General features: G+C 35.2%; 1 protein-coding gene and 1 pseudogene across 6 annotated transcripts in view; one reads left to right on the forward strand and one right to left on the reverse strand.

The window, feature by feature from the left end:
- Window positions 1-2,620: 2,620 nt before the first annotated feature.
- On the reverse strand, window positions 2,621-4,005 carry LOC147564914 (putative protein phosphatase 2C 55 pseudogene; annotated as a pseudogene).
- Window positions 4,006-21,185: 17,180 nt separating this feature from the next.
- LOC147564915 (MADS-box protein SVP-like) overlaps window positions 21,186-23,522 on the forward strand; it is an 87,640-nt gene continuing 85,303 nt past the window's right edge. For 2 of the 6 annotated variants that reach the window (XM_086651257.1, XM_086651249.1), the window contains exons 1-2: window positions 21,268-21,490; window positions 22,526-22,731. In XM_086651257.1, coding sequence (XP_086507383.1) covers window positions 22,550-22,731 — 182 coding nt within the window. In that variant the 5' untranslated portion in view covers window positions 21,268-21,490; window positions 22,526-22,549. Of the gene's footprint in view, window positions 21,491-22,446; window positions 22,732-23,522 lie in introns of those variants that run through there. The other 4 variants (XM_086651279.1, XM_086651288.1, XM_086651272.1 and 1 more) reach the window with 4 other exon arrangements.

Here is a 23,522-nt window from a genome sequence, read left to right on the forward strand (position 1 = left end):
TCAAATAGTGGTTATGGACATTGAACGTATTTGAACGAAACAGGATATAAATGCCCAATCAGGGTTTCAGAGGACTCAAGTAGTTCTTCGCCATCACCTGAAACAAGTTGGACGAGGAGGATACACCTAGACGACCGGGGAAATCATCCCTTTGCATACTCTGACACAACTAACCCATGTATAAAGTTAAACCATAGTAATAGCAGTAGAGAAGGTAGTGACTTAGAAAGAATAGCAGGGTGGGGTAATTCTTTTGATGTGAGATCTGGTGTTTCATTGAGAAGATCTATTAAAGAAAGAACAACTCAATCTTTTTACTAACATTCAAAAAGTTATATGCATCAATGAATTGAGATTATCCCATTGGAGTTTGTCTTTGGCCCCATTGACTGGTTGCTAAATCGTGTTTCTCTACTAGGGAGACTAGGGTTCGAATCATACTGTTTCAAGAAGGAAAAAAGAAAACTGTTGAAGAATTAGTCTGGTTTCTCTCTTGAACTTCTCTTTTTCTTGTTCATGTCTCACCTGCTCCTATTGTCAACTTCCTTTGAATGGATGATAATTCTTTACCTCTGCAAGTCGCAGCAATGTCGACGATCTATGATTTCTTGTTTTACTTTGACGATGATCTACTATACCTTGGTGTTACTCCTTTAGTTTCTCTTCTCGCATTCCGCTCCAAGGTGAACGAAAAGGGTAAGAAAAGAAGCTACCCATTACATGATAAATGAAGAGTGGTTGGTGTAGTAGAGCTTCAATGGGTGCTATCGAGTGGGCTAAATGGCTAGGCAGAACCTTCTATCTGTACCCGACCCACTAAATCTAATGAGTCGGGAATATTGCACTTCTCGGGTGCACCGCCAACTCAATTGGCCTAGGACGGTTAGGGGCGGATACGACTAGCGGATTTTCCCCAACCATGATTAAATAGTTACGAGGTCAAAACCTAATAGAAACTAGAAAATAGAACTTTGAAACTTAAACATAAATATTACAAGAAAGGTCGTATATAATAACATAAATTCAATTTAAGTTCGAAAGTACGTGGCTAAAACAGATAGTGTACATCAATAAAAATGTATTTATTTATTTTTCCATGTAAGACTTCAAACATGTAAATGAATTTCTACGAAAGATGCAATCTCCTAACGGTAGCGATATTCAATCTTGTTTGAAGTCATCCTCGTTTTCCTGTCGTAGAAATATGAAAAAAGAATTCATTCTTTGGATTTAGGACGAAGAAATCTTCTCCCACTACAATAACTTCAAAACCGCTCCACCCATCTTATTTTGTACCAAAACTTACAGAAACGGCCTCCTCACTCCAATTATTGACACTCTCCATGTTGTTTATATCACTAAGTATCCGAGTCTTCACCGTAACTGCCTTTCCCTTGACTTTTTCTCCCCGTCATAAGAGCTAAATTTCCGTCGACTTCTAAAAGCATAAGATCACCAGTATAACTACATGGACTCGTAAATGGCTTGGTCAATTGATCTAGAATGAAATAGTATTTTGACTTTGTGGTGATAAGTGTAAGCTAACCAGAAAATGGAAACACTAATAAGAAAATCATATATACCAATGTTATATGAGAATTCAATCTCTCTCCAACTATTTGTATTTTGGCCTAATGTAAAGATCTCATAAATTTGAACCCGTACTGTGGCCAGATTTTATTAGTACTTTTTCCTCCTTGGATAACCACTTGAGATTGAACAAAAGATGTTGTTTGTTGAGTGATGATGTTATGAATTGAAAAAGAGTATTGTGAGTTTATTAGACATATGAAACCATTGAGTGGTTTAAGAGGAATTTGGGAACGCGATGGGACGATAATTTGTTTTAACACTATTCTATTGAGCCAAATTCGGCCAGTACAAACAATTTGCACTTTAGATTGTGCGAGTTTCATCATAGGTCCCTCCCAACCCGACTAGTTACCCCGCCACCCTCATTTTTAATATAATTTCTACCTCAATCAATAGGATTGTTCAATACGTATCTATGGTACATTTTTTAACTAAGACTGAACCAATCGATTTTACGGTTGAATATACATAGTTTGGGTACTTTCTCTCTTTGTAGATATCTTGTATTTTCATGATTGTAGGTGAGACTTAAATACATACAAGGTCTACGGTTTCCTCACCCAAAAACCTAATTATCAATCTCTCTTACTGGGACACTAGGTATGAAGTGTCTAGTGGGACTGTGGGAGCCCAAATTCAGCCAGTACCAACCCTTAGGCTCATAATCCTTCTTTCAGAACAAAATCTTATAGGCCAGGATACAAAATAACGAACCCAGCTTCATTTATGTAAGACATGATCTAAGTAATTCAAAGGTGGGTATTCATGATCCCAATGGCTTGAGTAGAAAAAAAACCAAGATATTAAACTATATTGATTTGATTTAATTTTTTCTAAATATTTGATACTGAACCTCTAAATTAAGCGGCTGCCTACGTACCCAAATAGAGCATCGTTACTACTCATATAAGGGATTACATTAATCATTTTTACATCAACAAATACACCTGACTTGTCGTAACTCCACACCTAATCTTCGTTTTCCGTCTGTCCGATTTTCTCTTTCCGAATTGAACTAGTTTAATGGCTAGCTGCTGCCGACTACGCACGAAACAATAACAGTAATATCATCAATCTTTCCTCCACAATGATGCTTTCCGAACTTTTCAGACTCAATCTGGAAGGGAGTGCGAACATAAGCGTCGAACGAATTATATAACGCAAGCTCACCTATAATCTCAGCTAACTCCCTTGGCTCTTTTCCTGATTCCTTTGCTTTCTTCACCGTTTCTTCAATATCGCTTTCAAATATGTTGTCAAATAGTCCATCTGTTCCAGCAACTATTATGTCACCTTCTTTTACTTCAATCTTAAGTTTCTGAGCTGAACGGGGACGATCGCATTTCTTGTGATAACCTAGTTGATACGGGCAGTTAAACCCACGTTGCTGTTTTGGAGAACGATAAATTGTATTTCCATCTCTTATTACTAAGAAACCACTATCTCCAACGTTCACTGCTTTCAAACACTGCAAATATCAAACATGTTACAAAGATGAATTTTTTGACCTTGGAAAATGTTATCGAAAGGAATGGGTCATAAAAAATAAAACAGAAAATATAATGTTGTATAAAGTACCTGTTGATTTGTTAGCGTTATGATGCAGGCAGTTGATGATCCTCGCGATGTAGTTTTCCAGTAAGCCTCACTAAGAACACTCTCAAGATCTAACTCATTACCAGTTTTGTTTTCATATCTTTCAACTGCTTTCAGTGCATTCCTCATAAGACCACGCGAGTACTCCCCTGAGTCAATTCCTTCTGTGCTCCAACCACCAACACCGTCTGCGATGCCAATGGTGCACCCATTCTTGCTTATGAAATGTGCATCTTCTCCTTGAGGTTTACTTTTGTTGTCTTTTGGAAGGTAAACTGATCCTGAATTTAGCTTCAACAACTTCTTCTCACTGTTTTTTTTAACAATTATCATCACAAGTAAGCATTTGAAGAAAATTTAACAAAAACTAAAATCTGACACTGGTTTGGATAGTCTCGAGTTAGGTTTCATGTTTGTTTTTTATCTACCGTTCAGACGTTTATGACACTGATTTTATATCCATTTGAGTCAAACATCAAATTAGTTTGAATTAAGAACTCATTGTATGAATTATAAAATAACCTAAAATGACTATTGTGTTCCCGACTAAGACGAATTCAATTCAAACGATTCTGGTTTAGACCCAAATGAAGTCCATGACAGAGTCAAATTTAGACTAGTCAGACTCAAACTAGTCTGATTCAAACAATATGAATAAATATGTAAGTACCTGTGAAATGGGAAGTTTGGAGATGAATGAGTACTGAGAGCAGATCCATTGAAATTTTTTGAACATGATTGACCAGTATGTACAGCTTCTGGCAATAACCCGTTTCTCCGAAAAACCTCTTGATGTTGTATTCTTGACGCGCACATCTTGTGGATCGAACAATCGATAAGTAAAGTTCCACTTGAACACTTTAAATTACTATTGAAATCTTTGATAAATCAGAACTGCAAGAAGACAAAATGTTGAATTAGCAAATTTTCTTGGATATAAAAATATCATACATTGGTAAAAATTGGTTTGTTTCATAAGATGCACAAAACGTCAAACAAAGTGATCGAAAAAATATCAAAGTTTGGATATAAAAATACACAATTTTCTTGCTTTAGCTATTAGAATATTTATTTTTAACTTACTAATGTTTTTCTATGCACGTTTAGTTTTTGTCAGGTGAAGCAAATAGACGTGTCGACATAAGTGACTAAAATAAAATCAAAACGGTATGCTTTAGTAGGTCAAAAACTGTCGTACGTTAATAACTGTCTTGCAAATTAGTTGTAAGATTCATAATTAATCTTGAAAACCATGATAACTACTTCGACTTAGTTTATATGTATGAATTAGATGGTGGACTCTACTTCTAAGAATCGATCCCACAATCTTTTCTATTGGAAGACTAGCACAATTACTAGATTACAAAGCCAGATACATAAATATTAATCTAATGATAAAAACTAAAATTCAGAAGGATACTAACAATTAATACATCATGATATGCCAAATTCTTCATCGAAAACTATACAAAGAAATAATTTTTCATTAAGATAGTTAAAAAATAGCCATGGATTCTTATTTGTTTTAGAGACATTAACTTTTTAAGTTAGTAAAAGAACATAATCAAATCTCATTAAACCTATTATTTATTTCTTTTGATATGTATGAAGGTGATCAAATCTTAATAGTTAACTAATTAATCTATAGAAGGGAAAAAAAGTTTAAGTTATTTGTAGTTGATCTATCTAATTACCTTGTTTTCGATGAGTCTTTAATTAAAATTTTCCAAGCACTTGAAATCAGTTTGTGAAGAGGAGAGAGTAGAGTGAACTTTTATACTCAATCAGAAAATGTTTTTTCTAAATTCCAAATATCAAAAATTGAGTTACTAATAAAAAAATAGAAAGTATTCTGCCGGTTTAACAAGTTAGTTATTTTCTTTTTGGTCCCTTAATTTTTTATCATCGTTTTTTTGGTCCTCTGCTTTTTGTAAAGTCAAAGTTGACTCCGTTTTCTTACAACAATTACTTAACTTTAACAATTGACTTTTTTGTTTCCTCAAGTTCTTTCTAAAATTTTGTAAATGAGAAAATTTCCACTTGAACACTTTAAATTACTATTGAAATCTTTGATAGATCAGAACTGCAAGAAGACAAAATGTTGAATTAACAAATTTTCTTGGATATAAAAATATCATACATTGGTAAAAATTGGTTTGTTTCATAAGATGCACAAAACGTTAGACAAAGTGATCGAAAAAGATCAAAGTTTTAATATAACTATACACAATTTTTTGGCCTTAGCTATTAGAATATTTATTTGAATAACTAATGTTTTTCTATAAACCTTTAGTTTTTGTCAGGTGAAACAAATATACGTATAAAAAGAAGTGACTACATAAAATAAAAACGGTATTCTTTAGTAGGCCAATCAATAACTATTGTACGTTAAAAATGGTAGTAGAAATTACATGTAAAATTCGTAATTAATCGTGGAAACCATGATAACTACTTCGACGTTGTTTATAAGTATAAGTTAAATGGTAATCTCTTCCTCTAAGAAGTAAGAATCGATCCCACAACCTCTTTTTATTGGAATACTAGCACAGTTACTAGATTAATCTACTTTCCATAGACCTCTATATTCTCAAGAACAATTATTTTCATATTTGTACAACAAAAATAGAAAAACACTTAAGTTAAGAAGGATACTAACAATACATACCTTGTTTTCGATGATTCTGTAATCAAAACTTTCCAATCACTCCAAATGGCGTATGAGTTTGAAGAGGACAGAGAGAGTCAATTGAACTTTTATATTTTTTTTTGTTGCATTTGAACTTTTATATGAAGAATTAAAAATGGCTACTCATAAAATAGAAACTATTTTTTGTTTGTGGAAATAAAAAATAGAAACGTTTTTTTCGTTAAAAAGTAGAAACATTTTTTTCATTAAAAAATAGAAACTATTTTTTCATATACACACGTTCTTTTTTTTTTGATGAAAATATACACACGTCCTTGACAACAAGAAATTGGATCAAAAACCCAATTTTAAGTTTTCAAAAGTAAAAAAGGGTGGTGATTTGGGGAATTAATAAAAGTACCGGGGGTGCAAAATTTTTAAGGGTGAAAAACAAAAAAAATTAGCCAAACACACCCTCTAATGTTGCCGACAGAGAATCGCCGGTCGGCTCTTGACCGGCGACAAGTCTTTCTCTCCTCCTTCTTTCTCTTTCTGTGATTCCCTCTCTAAGTTCCAGCGAAAGGGAGAGCCCCATCGCTCGAACTCACAGAACACTAAATAAGAAAGACATAGAGCGAGAAGAGGAAGAGGGAAGAAAATAGAAAAAGAGAGAAAAAAGATAGAGAGGAAGAAACGAACTTGGTGGTGAAAATCACCGACGTTAGTGATGGATGTTGCCGGAGTATAGGGGGTCGCTAGAATTCTTGGTTGAGGAAAGAGAAGATGAAATGTCGAAGTGTTTGGAGGAAACAAAATGTTTGAATTTTTTTTTGTTTCTACCCAAAACTTTGTACTCCCGGATAATTTCTTTATATCTCCAAATCACCCACCTATTTTTTTGATTAAAATTATATATTTATATTTTGTTTGAGTAAAACCCTAATACATAGTTTTATTTTTGTTTGTGTAGAATCCTAATTTATTTTGCAACCTTTTTGAAATAAAATTGTAACTTTTTTGCACCCCTTTTGCACAGATGCACCTCTTTTGCAGCAAGATACAACCCTTTTGTAAACCAGGTGTAACCCTCTTGCGCACAATTATAAATTACGAATATATTTTTTTCCTTAAAGAAGATAAAATAGATTCATTGATAAGAAGAACAAAAATGCAACCATAGTGGAAACCAAGATGGTTAACCAGTCGAGGCACCAAAACAAGAGCAAGTTAAGGGCAATTGCAGTAGGCTTAAAGTTTACTCAAGACATCCCAACTCCTAAATATAAAGGCTAATAGAAGTAGTACTACTTCATTCTTGGTTACAAACCCAATGATGTATCAAGCTTTTCACTTGTGTGATTATAATCTCCATGAAAGCATCTTTATCATTACCTTTCTCCATTAATTTGTTGTTCCGCTCTAACCAAGTGACCCATACAATGGCAAAAGGGATGCACATACGGATGAAAGATTTTCTATCTGTTATCTTCTTCGAATTTCACTCTATCAATATCTGAGACATGGATTGATTCCAGTAATGAGATGTTGAGAGGGATTAATCGACTCCCAAATTCCAGAAGTGAACGTGCAAATTGGAAATGGGTGCATTGATGATTCCCAATTGGATTTTCTAAGAGAGTATCTATTAGGAGTTGTGGAGCCATTCTTGATGACGGTATCCGTAGTGGGGATTACATTATGCACTATAGCCCATAAAAAGAAGGAGACCATCGAGGGGATAATACCTTGTTCCGAAACCATTTTGGAATCTTAACTTAAGATTGAGAGATGATGCTGCTTGTTGTTATAGCTTTTGGTACAATGATTTGACTAAAAATCCTTTGTTGAAAGCATCCATTTTCGAGTATCTACCATTGAATTTGGAGTAGTAGTCGCTTCTGTAGTTATAGTATTAAGGAGGGCAGTGAAAAGACCAATCTCAGAATTCTTTATCAGACGAGAAAAGTAAAGATTCCAAGAATCATAGCTAAAAGATCCACCTAAATTATCTTCAATCGTTGCAAATTTTTTTGTGGCTCGCCACAATATTGGAAATCTATATATCAAGTTCCTCTCCCAGTTTAATCGTCTAACTAGTAGCTTAACTGCTAACCCTTGTTAACCTCTAGTTTTGTATGTTTAAGGATACTTGAGATAATAGAAGAGATGGATCCCCATAGACCCGTATTAAGGGTCACACAACTCACGACCACATGACCCGACTACATGAACATGTCCCCACCGAGAAGATCAAGAGAAGATCATGAAGATCTAATTTGAATTAGTTTGAATTAGTCAAGGTTGTTATTATTTTTTGCATCTCCCATTGTATATCAACTTAGTAGATAAGCTTACCCATGTAACTATATATACCCATTATACATTCAATGAAAATACACAGAGAATTCGATTTTCAATATACATTTCGTTTATTCACTCTTCTACTATCATCTCTCGGCTAAATCCATTAGCCTTAATATCATTGAAAGGTTAATCCTTTCACAACTCGAGAATTTAGAGGCTTTTTGGTCCCTAGGGAACCAAATGGAGACTCTTTCGTTATATTTTTCATCAACGATCTTTTCCATAAGCTCTGAGGTTCTTGCTCATATCTCCAAATCCATTTAACGATTAAGGCGTGGTTCAACAATTCCAAACTTTTTATAACCTAAGTATAAGAAAAGAGAATTGTAATGATTTGTATTGATTTTCATAGCTATTACATAAGATCATTATAAGGAGTAGTACAAGAGAAAAGTTTAAGCAATTGAACAATGTGGGACTATATTTCTGACATTCCCCCTCAAACGAATGACTTTTGCTAGTGAAAAATTCATGAGTTTGCTAAACAAATTTGTAGATTTTGACTTGATTTTGATATGGAGCATCATTGTGAGGTTGCTATGTTGTTGTTTGTTGTTGATTTTCTTTTCTCCATGTGAAGAAAAGTTGGCACCATTGCCAGGTTTGGTTGATTTTGATGTTGATTTTGATTTTGCTTTTCTCCACTTGAAGAAAAGTTGGCACCATTGCCAGGTATTGACAATTACTAACCATTGTCCGGTTGACAATTACTAACCATTGTCCGGTTTTGGAGATCTTCCTACCTTGGTTTTTAATAGCCCTCACACATGATTATTACTCCAACACCATCAAAGTAATTCAAGCCTTTGATCTACTTGGTTTTATGTGTTGTTGAACATAAACACTAACAATCATCAATCTTTACCTTCCCACTTCTATTCTTCATTTATACTCTCTCTTATCTCCTCTTTGTTTGATCTTATAGAAAATATAATGGAACCAAGTAGCATACTAAAAGAACAAACATTTGAGAGTTCTCATCTTGGATATAAGAAGTATGAGCAAATCAAGTAAGAGAATTAACTCTTTTGCCATAAAGGAACCCACGTACATGTTTTCAAACATCAAAAGAAACCATCTTTGAAAATAAGCATGATTTCTTTGATACATTCTATCAAACACTTCATGTGCATCATATTGGAAATCAAGATTTTGGACAACTATAAGTATAGCTTCAAGATAAACATGGGATATAACTATTCTAACAAGAAATCAATGAATTCTTTTCCCCCTCTCTAATAGCTTTCCAATTTCTCTCAAAATATAACTTCATGGACCATGGATACACATAGATTTGATGTTGTGGAGGACTTGACATTTGAAATGTTTGAGATCATTGAAGAGTATATCATGTGATTTCTTCAACAAATCACTCTTGTTTGGCACTTTCATCTTCTTGTTAATCTTCATCATCTTCAAATACTATTGAGAAAAGTATTGAAGAATGATTAGATCTCAACAATAGAAAAGAATTACTCTTATTGAAAAAGAAAAAAAAACACTAAACTTGAACTAAAAACCGATAAAAGTCCGGCGGACGGTAGCCATTAATGGGATTACCGCCGCCGCCGAACGGAAGACTCTATTGACTAACCCAAGAAAAAAAACCTAGAAGCTCTTATACCATGTAAGAAAAGAGAATTGTAATGATTTGTATTGATTTTCATAGCTATTACATAAGATCATTATAAGGAGTAGTACAAAGAAAAGTTTAAGCAATTGAACTATGCGGGACTACATTTCTAACACTAAGCCTATTGACTTTTTGTTGATATTTATTTTGGACCAATCTTGTTACGGAAACACCAATCTTGCATTTTGCAAGGTCAGCTTCCGTTAATAATAACAGGAATAGTAGTTCCAATCTATTAAAGCCTAAAGCAGTCAGATCTTTATCACATCATGATTCTAATGGTCATCTGTCTTCAGCTACTAGAGAACCTTCAGTTTCGAATCGTAACGTATCAGAGGAAGATAATGTGCAAAAGGTGGCTAGTAAGTTATCTGAAAGTGCACATTATTCTCTGAGTGCCATCAAAGAGACTAAACTTTTAAAGCACTATGTAGATGCTGTCGGAAAACAATTATAAGGTTTTTGCTCGATTCATTCTCTTCTTGGAAAATAGGATTTGCTTTAGGCATTTTGGTACCTAGTGGATTCATTTTCTTTTCTTTTTGTAGATGCTGTTCGGCCATATGAACTGTTCGTCAAACTTTATAAGAAGGAGAAGGCAGATCTCTAACCATGTGGTCTTACGAACTGTGGTGATAGGTAAAGTAGAAAGTTTCTTCCTCATGAATGTAGACTTGTAAGCAGAGTATTGAATTAGCACAACCTAATAAATTTTTCCACAACCTAATAACTTCATTAGTTTCTCGTGGTGTTTCTGATATCGTTAGGAATTTTGTTGGCAACTGTTATGCTAATGCAGTGCTCCAATGCCTAGCGTTTACTCGGCCTCTTACTGCTTATATTCTCCAAGGACTTCATTCTAAAGCATGTACAGGGCTCCTCTTTATGCCATATACGTAATTTTTGTTTGGGTTATTTCTCTAATAGCTCCCAACTTTGTGACCGTTTCCTGCCTAGCCCCCTACTTTATCCAAAATACCCAGATGACCCCCTTTTGCAGATTATGTTATAACACCGTTAACCAGTCATCATTTCTCTCTCCTCCATCTCATCACCTCTCTCTGCCACCTAACCTTCTCGCCACCTCATCGTCTTCACCGGCGACGGTCGACGGCCGGCCAATTTTTCGGCCGACGACCTTCAAACATAAAATTTTTTTATCTTTTTTCCTCTCTCCTCTTTCTCTCTCTAAATTTTTTTTTTCAAAATCCCTCATCTCTCTCTCTCTAGATCTGGTTCACCAAATCTAGATGGTCTGTTCGCAGGCCATTAAAGGTCTAGTGAGAGAAAGAGATGAGAGATTTTGAAAAAAAATCGAGAATGGGAGTCAACGTAATACATATTTTCATTTTGGAGGTGTAGTCCTGATATGGCTAAAATACTGGGGTCAATTACTAAATAACCCTATTATGTATCATCAAAGACGATAATAGTTATATCGTCAACCATTCCTCCTTCAAATTTTTCAGGCTCAATCTGTAAGGGAGTTTGAGCATAATTATCGAATGAATTATACAATGCAAGCTCATTGATACTCTCAACGAACTCCCATGGTTTTTCCTTTCGTGAGTCTTTTCCTTTCTTCACTGTTTCTCTAATCTCACTTTCAAACATGTTGTCAAACTGTCTATATGTTCCATGTTTCTGAGATAAACAAACTGATCTCAATTCTTGTGATAACCTAGTTGATACAGACTATTACACCCATGTTTTTTGTTTTAGTGAACGATAGGGGTGAGCAACGGTCAGCCGAACCGACCAGACCGAACTCGGCCGAACCAGACTGAATGGTTTTTAGGCCGAACCGAATAGTATTCGGCTCGGCTCGGCTGAAAAACCGATCAACCGATCGAAGTTTGGTTTGGCTTCGGCTTGAGATTTTGAAAACCGCCAAAACCGAACCGACCAAACTACATATATTTATCATACATATATATATATATATATATATCGTATAAAATAATACTAAAAATAAGTATTTAAAAGTTGAAACTAAATAGTAAATAGGGATTGGAAATTAACAAATGAATATTCTACGGATTGAAACCTTTAATAGAATAAAGAGTTCCATTGAATAACAAGTTTCTATTTGTTTTGTCCTTAAGTGAAAAGGTTAAAATCTAACCTAATTTAATATAGTTTTCAACTATTCTTCTTGCCGCCTCCTGTGAGGTGTGAAGTCTTAAAACATCAAAGCTCCCAATCTCCCATCAAACTAATACACCAATATTCAAGTTTTATATACTTGTTTGACCTTTGTGCATGGAATTTATCTTTTTAAGTTATTTATGTGTCTATGACGGACAATTGAACTTAGATATATGGTTGTTGAAAGATTTTAGTTATTTTCTGCCTAATACGTTATCTCTTTACGTTTTGATTGGAATTACATTGTTAAACATTATCATTTTCAATAATTTCATTTTTCTCACGTTTTATTTAGTTTATTGTGTTCGGCCGGACCGACCAACCGAAGTCAATCGAACCAAACCGAACCGGGCCGAACGAAGTCGGCTGGCAATTTGATCGGCTCGGCTTCGGCCGGTGATCTAGCCAAACCGCCATTGATTGGTTCGGCTTCGGCCGGACTCTAAATGATCGGCAACCGACCGCTGCTCACCCCTAGTGAACGATAACTCGCAATTCCATATCTCATTACTACGGAACCGCTATCTCCAATATTCACAGCTTTTAGACACTACAAACATAAAATATATTAATGACATGAATCATTTGACCTTAGAGAAAATGCAAGTACCGAGCATTTGGACCTACCGATATTTGCACATTTTAGTCCAAAGGTGGAGATAAGTCTTGTGTAATCACTTCGTAAAAGCTGGTATTGAATGATGATTAACTTATCAAGAATGAACAAAACCCTCGGCCTTGCGGTTGCGGGAAATTGACGGGCACGATATGGACATCTCCGAACGAATGGTCTTTAAGTGCATTCTTGATAAAATCTGTTAAGTACTCTCCTTAATAAATTCCTTGTTTGCTCCAACCACCAACACTATTTGTTTTGGCAATGGTGCATATATTCTTGCTAATGAAATGTGCATCTTCTCCTTGAGGTTTACTTTTGTTGTTTTTCGGGAGGTATGATGATCCTGAAATAAACGGGTGTTATATTGGCACAAACTCGTTACAACTGTTGTTTGTTTGACACAAACTGTTGTTTTTTATAGTTTGAGACAAACTGGTGTTACATCGATACGAACGTATTTTCTTTTGTGATTAACCTAACTTGTTTGGACTTAAACAAGTATTAAGTTTTTGACAAAATGGTGTTACATTGATACAAATCGTTGTTTGTTTGATACAAATTTAATATAAATTGTTGTTTGTTTGATACAAATTTGATACAAATTGTTGTTTGTTTGATACAAGTTGTTGTTTGTTTGATACAAATTTAATCTAAATTGTTGTTTATTTGATACAAATACACTCAAGTGATCCGGTTTTGTGATAATTATGATAAAAGATGATATGTAAATTTGATATATTTTATAATTTGATTTGACTTTGATACAAGGACCAAAGTGACCTTTAATGGAGTATTGTTTAAAAAAAATAAAGTATTAAAATATAGAAAGTATTTTGACTTGATATATGGACCATAATTAACTTATCAAGAATGAACAAAACCCTCGACCGTGCGGTTGCACGAAATTGACGGCACAATATGGACATCTCCGAACGAAGGTCTTTAAGTGCATTCTTGATAAAAACACGTAAGTACTCTCCTTAATCAATTCCTTGTTTGCTCCAACCACCGTCACTATTCATTATGGCAATGGTGCATGTATTCTTGCTAATGAAATGTGCATCTTCTCAAGGTTTACTTTTGTTGTCTTTTGGAAAGTATGATGATCCTGAAATAAACGGGTGTTATATTGGCAAAATTTGGTACAACTGTTGTTTGTTTTACAAACTGTTGTTCTTTCATATATATAGTTTGAGTAGGGGTGAGCAAAAACCGAACCAATTGGCCGAACCAAACCAAGTCGAACCGCACCAATCGATTTTTGAGCCGAACCGATTACCATTCGACTCGGTTCGGCCGAAAAACCGAATAACCCAAAATCGGTCTGGTTTGGCCTCGACTTGAGTTTTTAGAAACCGCCCAAACCGAACCGACCGAACTCTAAGGAAAAATGAAATAATAATTTTGTACAGTTAGAAAGTTTTAAACTAAAAGGAAAAAAAAAATTAAAAAACCCTAATCTAAGACTTTCATACTATTATCCATCCTCCTTCCTAGTTGTTGTTGTCGCCTTCATCAACCACCTATTCAACTTGATTGAAATGTTTTAAATGTAAGTCTTCACTGATTTTCTATTTACCACAACTCATTCTTAAAATTATAAATTTTGTATTCACACTTCTACTTTTTTTTTTTTGTAATGGTGGAAAATACGATGAATTTTTAATTTTCATTCTCGGCATATGTAATGGTGGTAAATTATGATGGGTTCTTAATTTTTATTTTCGACATATGCAATGAAATGAAAAACATTAGTTTACAATTTTCTCTAAATTGTGTTCGGCTAACCGATCAATCGAACTCAACCGAGCCGAACCAAACCGAATCGAACCACGTCGGCCGGCCGAATGATCGGCTCGACTTCGGCCGACGATTTAGTCAAACCGTCACTTATTGATTCGGCTTCGGCTTGAGCCAAAACCGAAAAAAACCGACTGATGCTCACCCCTAAGTTTGAGGCAAACTGGTGTTACATTAATACAAACTTGATACAAACGTATTTTTTTTGCGATTAATCTAACTTGTTTTGACTTAAACATGCAAGTATTAATTTTTGACATTAATATAAATTGTTGTTCATTTGATACAAATTGTTGTTTGTTTGATACAAACGACTGTTTGTTTGATACAAATACACTGAGCTGGTCCTATTTTGTGAAGATTATGATCAGAGATGATAGATAGTTGTTGATGGCAATAAAAGGTAAATTTGATATATTTTATAATTTTGATTTGACTTTCATATAAGACCCAATTTTAAGTTTTTAACAGCGTTCACCAGACTCTGGTAGAGTGGTTGGACACCCCTTTTAAGTCCGTGAAGTCATGGGATCGAGTCTCAATGGAAGCAGTTTGTCATCAAGATTTATCCCATGTAATTTAGGTTATAAATAAAATAAATAATGTGATAACATGTTATTTTTTTTTGGTTAAAAATCTAATATTTGTATTATGTTTGGTTAAAAACATAAATATTTATATTTTGATTGAGTAAACCCCTAATATATTTTGCAACTCTTTTAATTTTTTTTTACAAACAGTTGTTAATCTTTCGCAACCAACTACAGTTCTTTTATAAACCAGTTGCCACCCTATTACAAGCAATTACAAATCACGAATATATTCTTTTTAAAGAAGGTAATATAGATTCATTGATAAGAAGAACAAAAATACAACCACGATGGAAAGCAAGATGGTTAACCAGCCAAGACACCAAAACAAGAGCAAGCTGAGGGAAATTACATTAGGCTTAAATCATGTTCAAAACATCCCAACTCCTCGTATAAAGGCTAAAAGGAGCAGTACTATTCCATTCTTGATTACATGCTCAATAATGCACCAAACTTTTCACTTGTGTGATCATATTCTCCATCGAACCTTTATCCATTAATTTGTTTTTCTGCTCTAACCAAGTGGCCCATACAATGGAAGGAAGGATGCACATTCATATGAAAGATTTCATAAATTTTACCCTCTCCGGATTCCACTGTGCTAAAACCGGAGAGATGGATTGATTGCTAGTAATGAGATGCTAGGAGGGATTAATTGACTCCCAAATTTTAGAAGTGAACGGGCAAGTGAAAAAAAGGTGTGTCGATGATTCCCAATTAGATTTGCAAAGAGATCATCTATTAGGAGTCGTGGAGCCATTCTTGATGATGTTATCCATATTGAGGACTGCATTATTCACTATAGCCCATAGAAGGAAGGAGACCTTCGAGGGGATAACCTTGTTCATAGGGATGTCAACACGGCGGGTTTGGGACGGTTCATCCCCTTCCCAACTCCGTCACGTTAGTAATAGGGTTTTACCATAATCGTCCTAATAATAAATCAGGGTGGATATTCAATTACCATACCCGCCCCAATCAACAATTGTAAACCATTACTGCATCGCCCCGCCCCGTTTAATATGAAATGAGTAGGATTGAGTCGGGTCGGGTTCAAACAAAATATTTTGTATTTTATTTCACAAAAATTATTTTAGCTTGAAGTAACATAACAATCACCAACAAAATTTTATAAGACTTTGAGTTTATCAATAATAAACACTACAAAAACAAAATTAATCATAATGTGCCATTAAGAATGCACTATCCCTAAAGTGGGCAGTTAGAAGAGAGTGAAAGAGCCGGGTGGTAGAACTTTCTTGTTTCCGCTTTGGGTGGCGCCTCTTCCATGGGGTAGTTACCGATCAATATTTTGTGCGAATCTATCCGGTTTTATGATAGTTATCTTCCATATTATTTAATTTAATCCTGTATTTCATGAGTGTCTCTCTAGGAGCATTTCATCTTGAGATATAGTCTCTTCTCATCTTTTCATTCGTTTCCTTAGTTTTATCTCTTAATTTACCGTCAAAGCTTTCATGGATTCTCCAAACAGTCCTTTCATCCAACACTTTGCAGCCTTAACTGCAGAAGATCTACCAACATCCATGGCGGCTGTGGTTCTATAGTTTTAGTACAATATCTTATTCTCTTTCTATTTCGATGGTGGTGGTGATGGTTGTGGTGTGAAGCAGTGGCAAAAAAAAAGAGGGTTTTGATGGTGGTGGTGGTGGGTTTGGTGGTAGTTGTATGGTCTATGGTGTTTTAGGGGTGGTGTGTTTCGATGGAGAGTTCTATGGCGGTGGTGATGGAGCGACGCAAGGCGGTTTTTCGGTGACAGCGGCGGTGGTTTTTTTAACTTTTTTCTCTTTATTGAGACCGTGTCTAGTCAATTTCTTTCTCTTTACGAGGCACTTTACATTTAAATGTATGTAACTCTCATGATGAAGTTTTCAGAGGAGAGAAATAAGAATGATCATCCATGTAACATTGTGATTTAATCACTTATGAATGAAAATGGTTTCGCTTGGTTTCAAAAAAAATAATAAACACTACAACTACTTAAATAATACAGTATAAAATAGTTAAATTGATAATATAAGATTAAAGTTCTAGAAACATAACTTTAAACAAAACATATATTTAATATATAACATACTAATCGGTTCGGGGTGGGGTTTACTATCTAATACCAAACCCGCCCCGAACCCGATTATGTTTTTTAATTTCATACCAAACCCGAACCGTTTAATAAACGGATCGGTAAAACCCATCCCATTAGGGGCGGGTTTGGATAAAAACTCGCCGGTTCAGACTAAATTGTCGCTCCTACTTATTCCAAAACCTTTTTGAAATTGTAACCTGACATTGAGAGGTGATGGTGCTTGTTGTTCTAGCTTTTGGTACAATGATTTAACTGAAAATCCATTTTTAAAAGACATCCATTTTCGAGAATCTACTATTGAATTGAGAGTAGTAGTCACTTATGTAGTAGTATTAAGGAGGCCAGTGAGGAGACATCTCGGAGTTCTTTATCGGACGAGAGAAGTGAAGATTCCAAGAATCATCGCTAAAAGATGCACCTAAATTATCTTAAATCACTGCAAATTCTTTTTGTGGCTCACCACAATGCTGGAAATCTAGATGAAGGTTCCTCTTCCAGTCCAATCTTCCAACTAGTAGCTTAACTGCGAGCCCTAGTTAATCTATAGTTTTGTATGTTTAAGGATATTTGAGATCATAGAAGAGATTTATCTCCATGTGGCCAAGAATTTAGAGGATTTTTTATCACTAGGAAACCAAAAGGGAGGCTCCTCCCTTATATTTTTTATCAACGATCTTTCTCCATAAGCTCCGAGGTTCTTGCCTTTATCTCCAGTCCCATTTACCGAGTAGGTTGTGGTCCAAAAATTTCAAAATTTTTTTATACCTAAGTCTATTGACTTTTTGTTGATATTTATTTTGGACCAAGCAACACAATGATTATTTCTCTTGTTTTCGGTTGAACTCCACAAAAAGTATTTGATAATTCGATCAATCTTCTTTCTGATGGATACATGCATTAGAAAAAGGGAGAGAAAGTAAAGTGAGATGGTTGTAAGAGTGCTCTTAATCAAGACAATTCTTTATCCTTTACACATGACTTGTACTTGAACCCAGTCTCTTTTGAAGTTTATAACAGGATCCCAGGAGGAATTGTTTTTGGCAATTTTCTGGGAGGCATCCCCAAATAAAAAAAATCGAAGGTTTTATTGTTTACAATGAAGTGTGCTTTTGACTTCCTCTAGGAAAACTTGATCTTTATTCACTTCAATAATATTAAATTTATCTCTATTGATACGCAAACCTGTAAGAGATTCAAATATTTGTTGAGGAACCATATTAAGAGTTTTAACTTGTTCAACCTTAGCTTCCAGAAATATCATTATATCATCTGCGAATTGGAGATGAGAAATCTCGCTCCTCTGTCCATTGACCCCGAGTCCATGTAATCTGTTAGATGCTATGGCTTCTTTCATTAGCTCAGAAAAGACCTGATAAGACATGAAAATGTTCCATCTAAATCTCTTAACTTTGGCTAGTTAGTCCATTTCGAGCTGTAACTTTGAAAAATTGCTTGTTTTTCTTACTCAGGTGTCCTCTAGAAATTGACCATAAAAAGCGGATAAAAACGGGAGAGAGACACACAAGGGCATCTTGGTCATTTGGTGACGAGGGTAGTTTGATAATTTTGATCAATGTTGATATTCGATTGCAAAGTAGAGTCTAAGACAAACCAACGACGAAAACAGACTTCAAATTGGAGTCGGGGCGAAGAAATTATATGTGGTCAAAGTTGAGTCAAAAGTAGTTGACCAAAATCAAGCAAAATCATCCCAAGACATAGCAATTGAGAGACGGATCTGATGTCTTGGATGGGATGTGGGCTAGTTTCGGTCACAGGATGTTGTACTTCTGGATGATCTGTAACGCAAGCTTCGGTGTACCTGACCGCATTTTATTACTGTGAACCCGTGTTCATCAGGGAGATCCAACGATTGAAAATATTTCCACCCACACGGCTTTATGCTGAAGCGCGTCATAGTCTCTTACATTAGCTCACGATACACAAAATCATTTTCTAAGCTAGCTAATAACTCACGTTACATACTGATTGTGCCCCAATTCAAGGAATTCCTTTTATTCTTAATACTTACTCCCTCTGTCCCATTTTCCCATTTTGTTTGACCTTTTGAGAGATCCTAACTTATTAAGGATTTTCATTTATTGCTTCCTAACTAAATGTATTTTCCTAACTTACATATTTACACTAGAGTATTACAATGAAAACTACATTGGAACTAGTGTAGAACCATATTTACACTAGAATTTTTTTATTAGTATTAAAAGTAAGGGCAGATTGGGAAACATCAATAAAACTAGTAATAAATGAGTCTTATTTAAAGTAAGCAGACAAATATTTTGGGACTTCCTTAAAAAGAATAACACCTAAATAAAATATGACTGAGGGAGTAATACTTTGGTGTTCTTGTCTCTGTCGGCTAATTGTTTTTGCCCTTTGGTGCCACTTAATTTCTAATTCAGCTGCAACTTTGTTTGTTTGGGTGAACAAATCAATTCTATTATTTATCTCATCCTCAGATATTCTTCTGGTTTCTTTTATGTTGTTAAACAGAGCCATGGCTTCATTGAGAGATTTATTTTTCTCATCCATGTTGTTGACCTTGCCTTTCGCCCACTTCTTGGGAATGAGTTTCAATTCTTATAATTTCTTTACGAGTTTGTAACTCGGAGAACTTGCGAAAAAGAAACAAAAAAAGAATTATAGAGAGTTTTGACCAAATTTTTCATTCATAAATCACATACCACCTTCTTCTTTAATATGGTACTACGACCACCACCAACTCTCTCTCCCTCCCTCTCTCTCTCTCTCTCCCTCTCTCTCTCTCGTCACCTTCAATCTATTCACTCACTCCCTCTCAAACTGATTAAAAAAGAACTAGGATTACACCTACAAGTGGTTCCCTACCCCTAAAAGGACGACTCTACCATATTCGCTGGTAGCGTTGTACAAATGGGTTTCGGGTTTCAAAGATGCGATATTGAGCAAGAGAGACAGACAAAGAGAGAGTTTCGAGCAGATGATCCGGAATTTCTTCTTCTTGTTTACGAAGAATACACATGTTTGAGAAGATAAACCTCTTCTCCTAAGGACGTCACAAGAAGGAAAAACTTGGAGATACGATGCCCATGAAATGAATTATTATTTGAGAATCCTCTGTGAATGTTTTTTTGCATTGATTCCAAATATTATTAGCTTTGTTCTTTACGGAAAGTAATCTAAACGATTGTGGTAGAAATAAGAGATTGAAAGCTCACTATAGAGTTTATGAAGGGGCCTGCTCTTATTATCCTATAGATACTAGTTTGTCATGCGAATTTTTTTTTTTTTTTTTGGAAATTGACTACGATCCATATGTCGTTACATTTGGCATTGATACATCAAAGATGTGATACGTTCAATAACTGCCCACTCAAACTGAAACAAGACCGGGCTTATAGCCCAAACAAGACAATGACTTAAAGCCCAACAACATTATTTACACCCTAATAATCCCAAGTCAAATAACCAAAGATTCCACCTTCTCTGGGATTCAAACCTGAGACCTCCAGGGTTTTCTGGAGTTTATGTCAACACCTTGGAACCACTTGAGCTACCAACTGTTGACATACGAAAAATAATTTGACAACAACTCTTTTGTTAGGAAATTGTACCTAGAGGTGAATTTTTAAGGCCCTTGGTCTGTAGTTTCTTTTTCTTGAGTTTTCTTTACCTCTATTTCCCAAAACATAAATCATCTCCATTTTTTAGTTCTTCAAACTCATTTCATTTGGCAAAGTCATTATACATTTATACCATGTTATTCATCCTCTTTTACTAAAAGCACTTCCAAAAAGAAATTTTTTTTTTTTTTATACATCATGTGTTGAGAGTACTATTGGTTGTCTTTTGAATTCCATACTTGCCGGAGAAGAACTGAAGAAGTGGCGTGAGTTGGTAATAAGAATGAGCGGGAAGGGTCTTCAAAATAGGGTATCTTTGAAATATGCTGTTTTCAATTTCCTTTATAATCTAAACCCTTCGATCATTTGTAAAGCTAATCTCAATCATCCATTTTTGAGAAATTAAATCCTAGCCACTCTTTATAAGTTCATGAGATTAAATCTCAGCCATTGGGAGGAGGGGAAAAGATACCCTCCTCCCTTATTATATAGATGTTGGGAGGATGGAGTTGCATACAGTGTTTGGGGAATTTTTATAGAGAGAGAAAGTAAAGAAACAAGGTACTAATAAAGACTAAAAAAAGGAAAAGTAGAGAGAGAAAGAAAGTGTTTTGTTGCCAAAAAAAGAACATGCTTTCACCCCAACCAGACCAATTGGTGTTTACTTTGTCCTTGTTTCATTATCTCTACTACTCCTCTCTCTCTCTCTCTCTCTCTATACCTAACTGGTTGGTTTTCAGAGCAAGTAACCATCAATCATCAAACCCAGGAAACTGAAATCCCCTAAAATTGGTAAGGTAAGCCAATCCACACCTTTCCTTTTGCACTTTAAAAGAGGAAACTAGGGTTTGTGTTAGATTTTTGTCTTAATTTGGGAAAAAAAAAATGGGTTAATTCCGTTTTAGCCCCCGATTTGTGACCAACTGGCCGTTTTAGCCCCCATAAGTGTCCGGCAGTTCGTTTTGGCCCCAAAAATTTCCTAATTGGCCCCAAATTTTTTCCAACCTCCCAATTCTACCCCCATGGCATTTCTGTAATTTATTTTTTTTCTTTTTCTTTGTCCACCTCATATAACAATTATTACATCACCTCTGTCCACCTCACCTCTGTCCACCTCACCCTTCTTCTCCGGCGAAAGGTTGCCGGCCGGAATTTTTATTCCGGCCGGCCACCTTTAAAAAAAAAAAAAAAATTTCTCTTTCTTTCTCTCTCTTACTCTTCTTCTTCTTTCTCTCTCTTACTCTTCTTCTTCTTCTTTCTCTCTCTTGTGAAGGTCTGGAAACCAGACGTCCGGCGAAGGGGATCCTCCCCTTCGCCGGACTTGTAAAGAGAGGGAGAGAGTAAAGAAGAGGAAGAGAGAGAGAAAGAAGAAGAAGAAAAGAGAGAGAAAGAAGAAGAAGAAGAGTAAGAGAGAGAAAGAAGAAGAAGAGAGAGAAAGAGCATTTTTTTTTTTTAGAGGTGGCCGGCCGGAATTTTTTATTCCGGCCGGCAACCTATTGCCGGAGAAGAAGGGTGAGGTGGAGAGGAGGTGGTGAGATGGAGGAGAGATAAGGTGAAGTGGATGATAAAGAAAGGGGTGATGTGGCTTTTTTTTGTTTTTACCCTTTTTCAAAAATAATTCTGTTTTGGCCCCCGAGGATAATTTCGTCAAAAATTTGGCCCTTGGGGCCAAAACGAACTGCCGGACACTTATGGGGGCTAAAACGGCCAGTTGGTCACAAATCGGGGGCCAAAACGGAATTAACCCAAAAAAAATTTAATGTCTTATTAATTTAGAGAGAGAAAGTTGATGTTGATTTTGAGTTTGAAGACATGGGTATTTGAAATTACAGAGTGATATATAAGATATAAAGAAGATGGCTAGGATGAAAATTCAGATCAAGAAGATTGATAATACAACAGCAAGACAAGTAACATTTTCAAAGAGAAGGAGAGGTCTTTTTAAGAAAGCTGAAGAACTTTCTATTCTTTGTGATGCTGATGTTGCTCTCATCATCTTCTCTTCTACTGGAAAGCTCTTTCAATACTCTAGCTCTAGGTATACTTCTCCCTTTCTCTACTTCTATCTCTTTCTCTCTCTCTCTCTCTCTCTCTCTCTCTCTCTCTCTCTCACTCATCAGGGTAATAATGACTTTTAGAGAGAGAGAGAGTGGGTGTGTGTGTGTGTGTGTGTGTATATGTTGATGCAGTTTTAGTGTGTTTGAATCAGATGAAGTATTAGGATGAATGGGTAGTTAGTTATTTATGTTTTTATTAGAAAGATTTAGAAATGAGATATCAAACACACAAAGTACTTGTTTTCTTGAACTTAGTAGATACTAGATAGTAGTATATCCTTATCAAGTGTCTCTCTCTCTCTCAATCAAAGAGTTTCATTTTGAGAGTAGTGTTATTATTGTCCCTATATGAAGTATTAAACCTAGGTACCTTTTTATGGCCTATTTCAAGCTATGAATGATGTATATATGCAAAGTAAAGAAAAAAGGTTCTTGATGGACAAGTGTATATAGTTGTACTTCTTATAATAGTAAAACTAGGAAATGCTTTCTTGATGCTTGTTTCTAGAAAAAGAGTTAGATTAATTCACTCTACTTTTTTGTTTCTTATTTATAGTAATTAATAATTATACTAGTTGGCATAAGGATTATTGTTGAGATTTCTACTTTAGTTCAATTGAGATGCTAATTATGTATATGTAATATAAGGCAACCTATTAGTGATTAACCCTCCTCATGTATTCCATCTTAGTTGCCTCCTTGCATGGTAACAATGATTTTGTCTTATCATTTCCCGAACAAAAAAAATCTTGTATCTATTCTTTGAGCTCGT

Source organism: Eschscholzia californica, unplaced genomic scaffold (assembly GCF_041429995.1).
Source record: "Eschscholzia californica isolate CP2 unplaced genomic scaffold, dmEscCali1.0.p SCAF_1, whole genome shotgun sequence".
Lineage (NCBI taxonomy): Eukaryota > Viridiplantae > Streptophyta > Magnoliopsida > Ranunculales > Papaveraceae > Eschscholzia > Eschscholzia californica.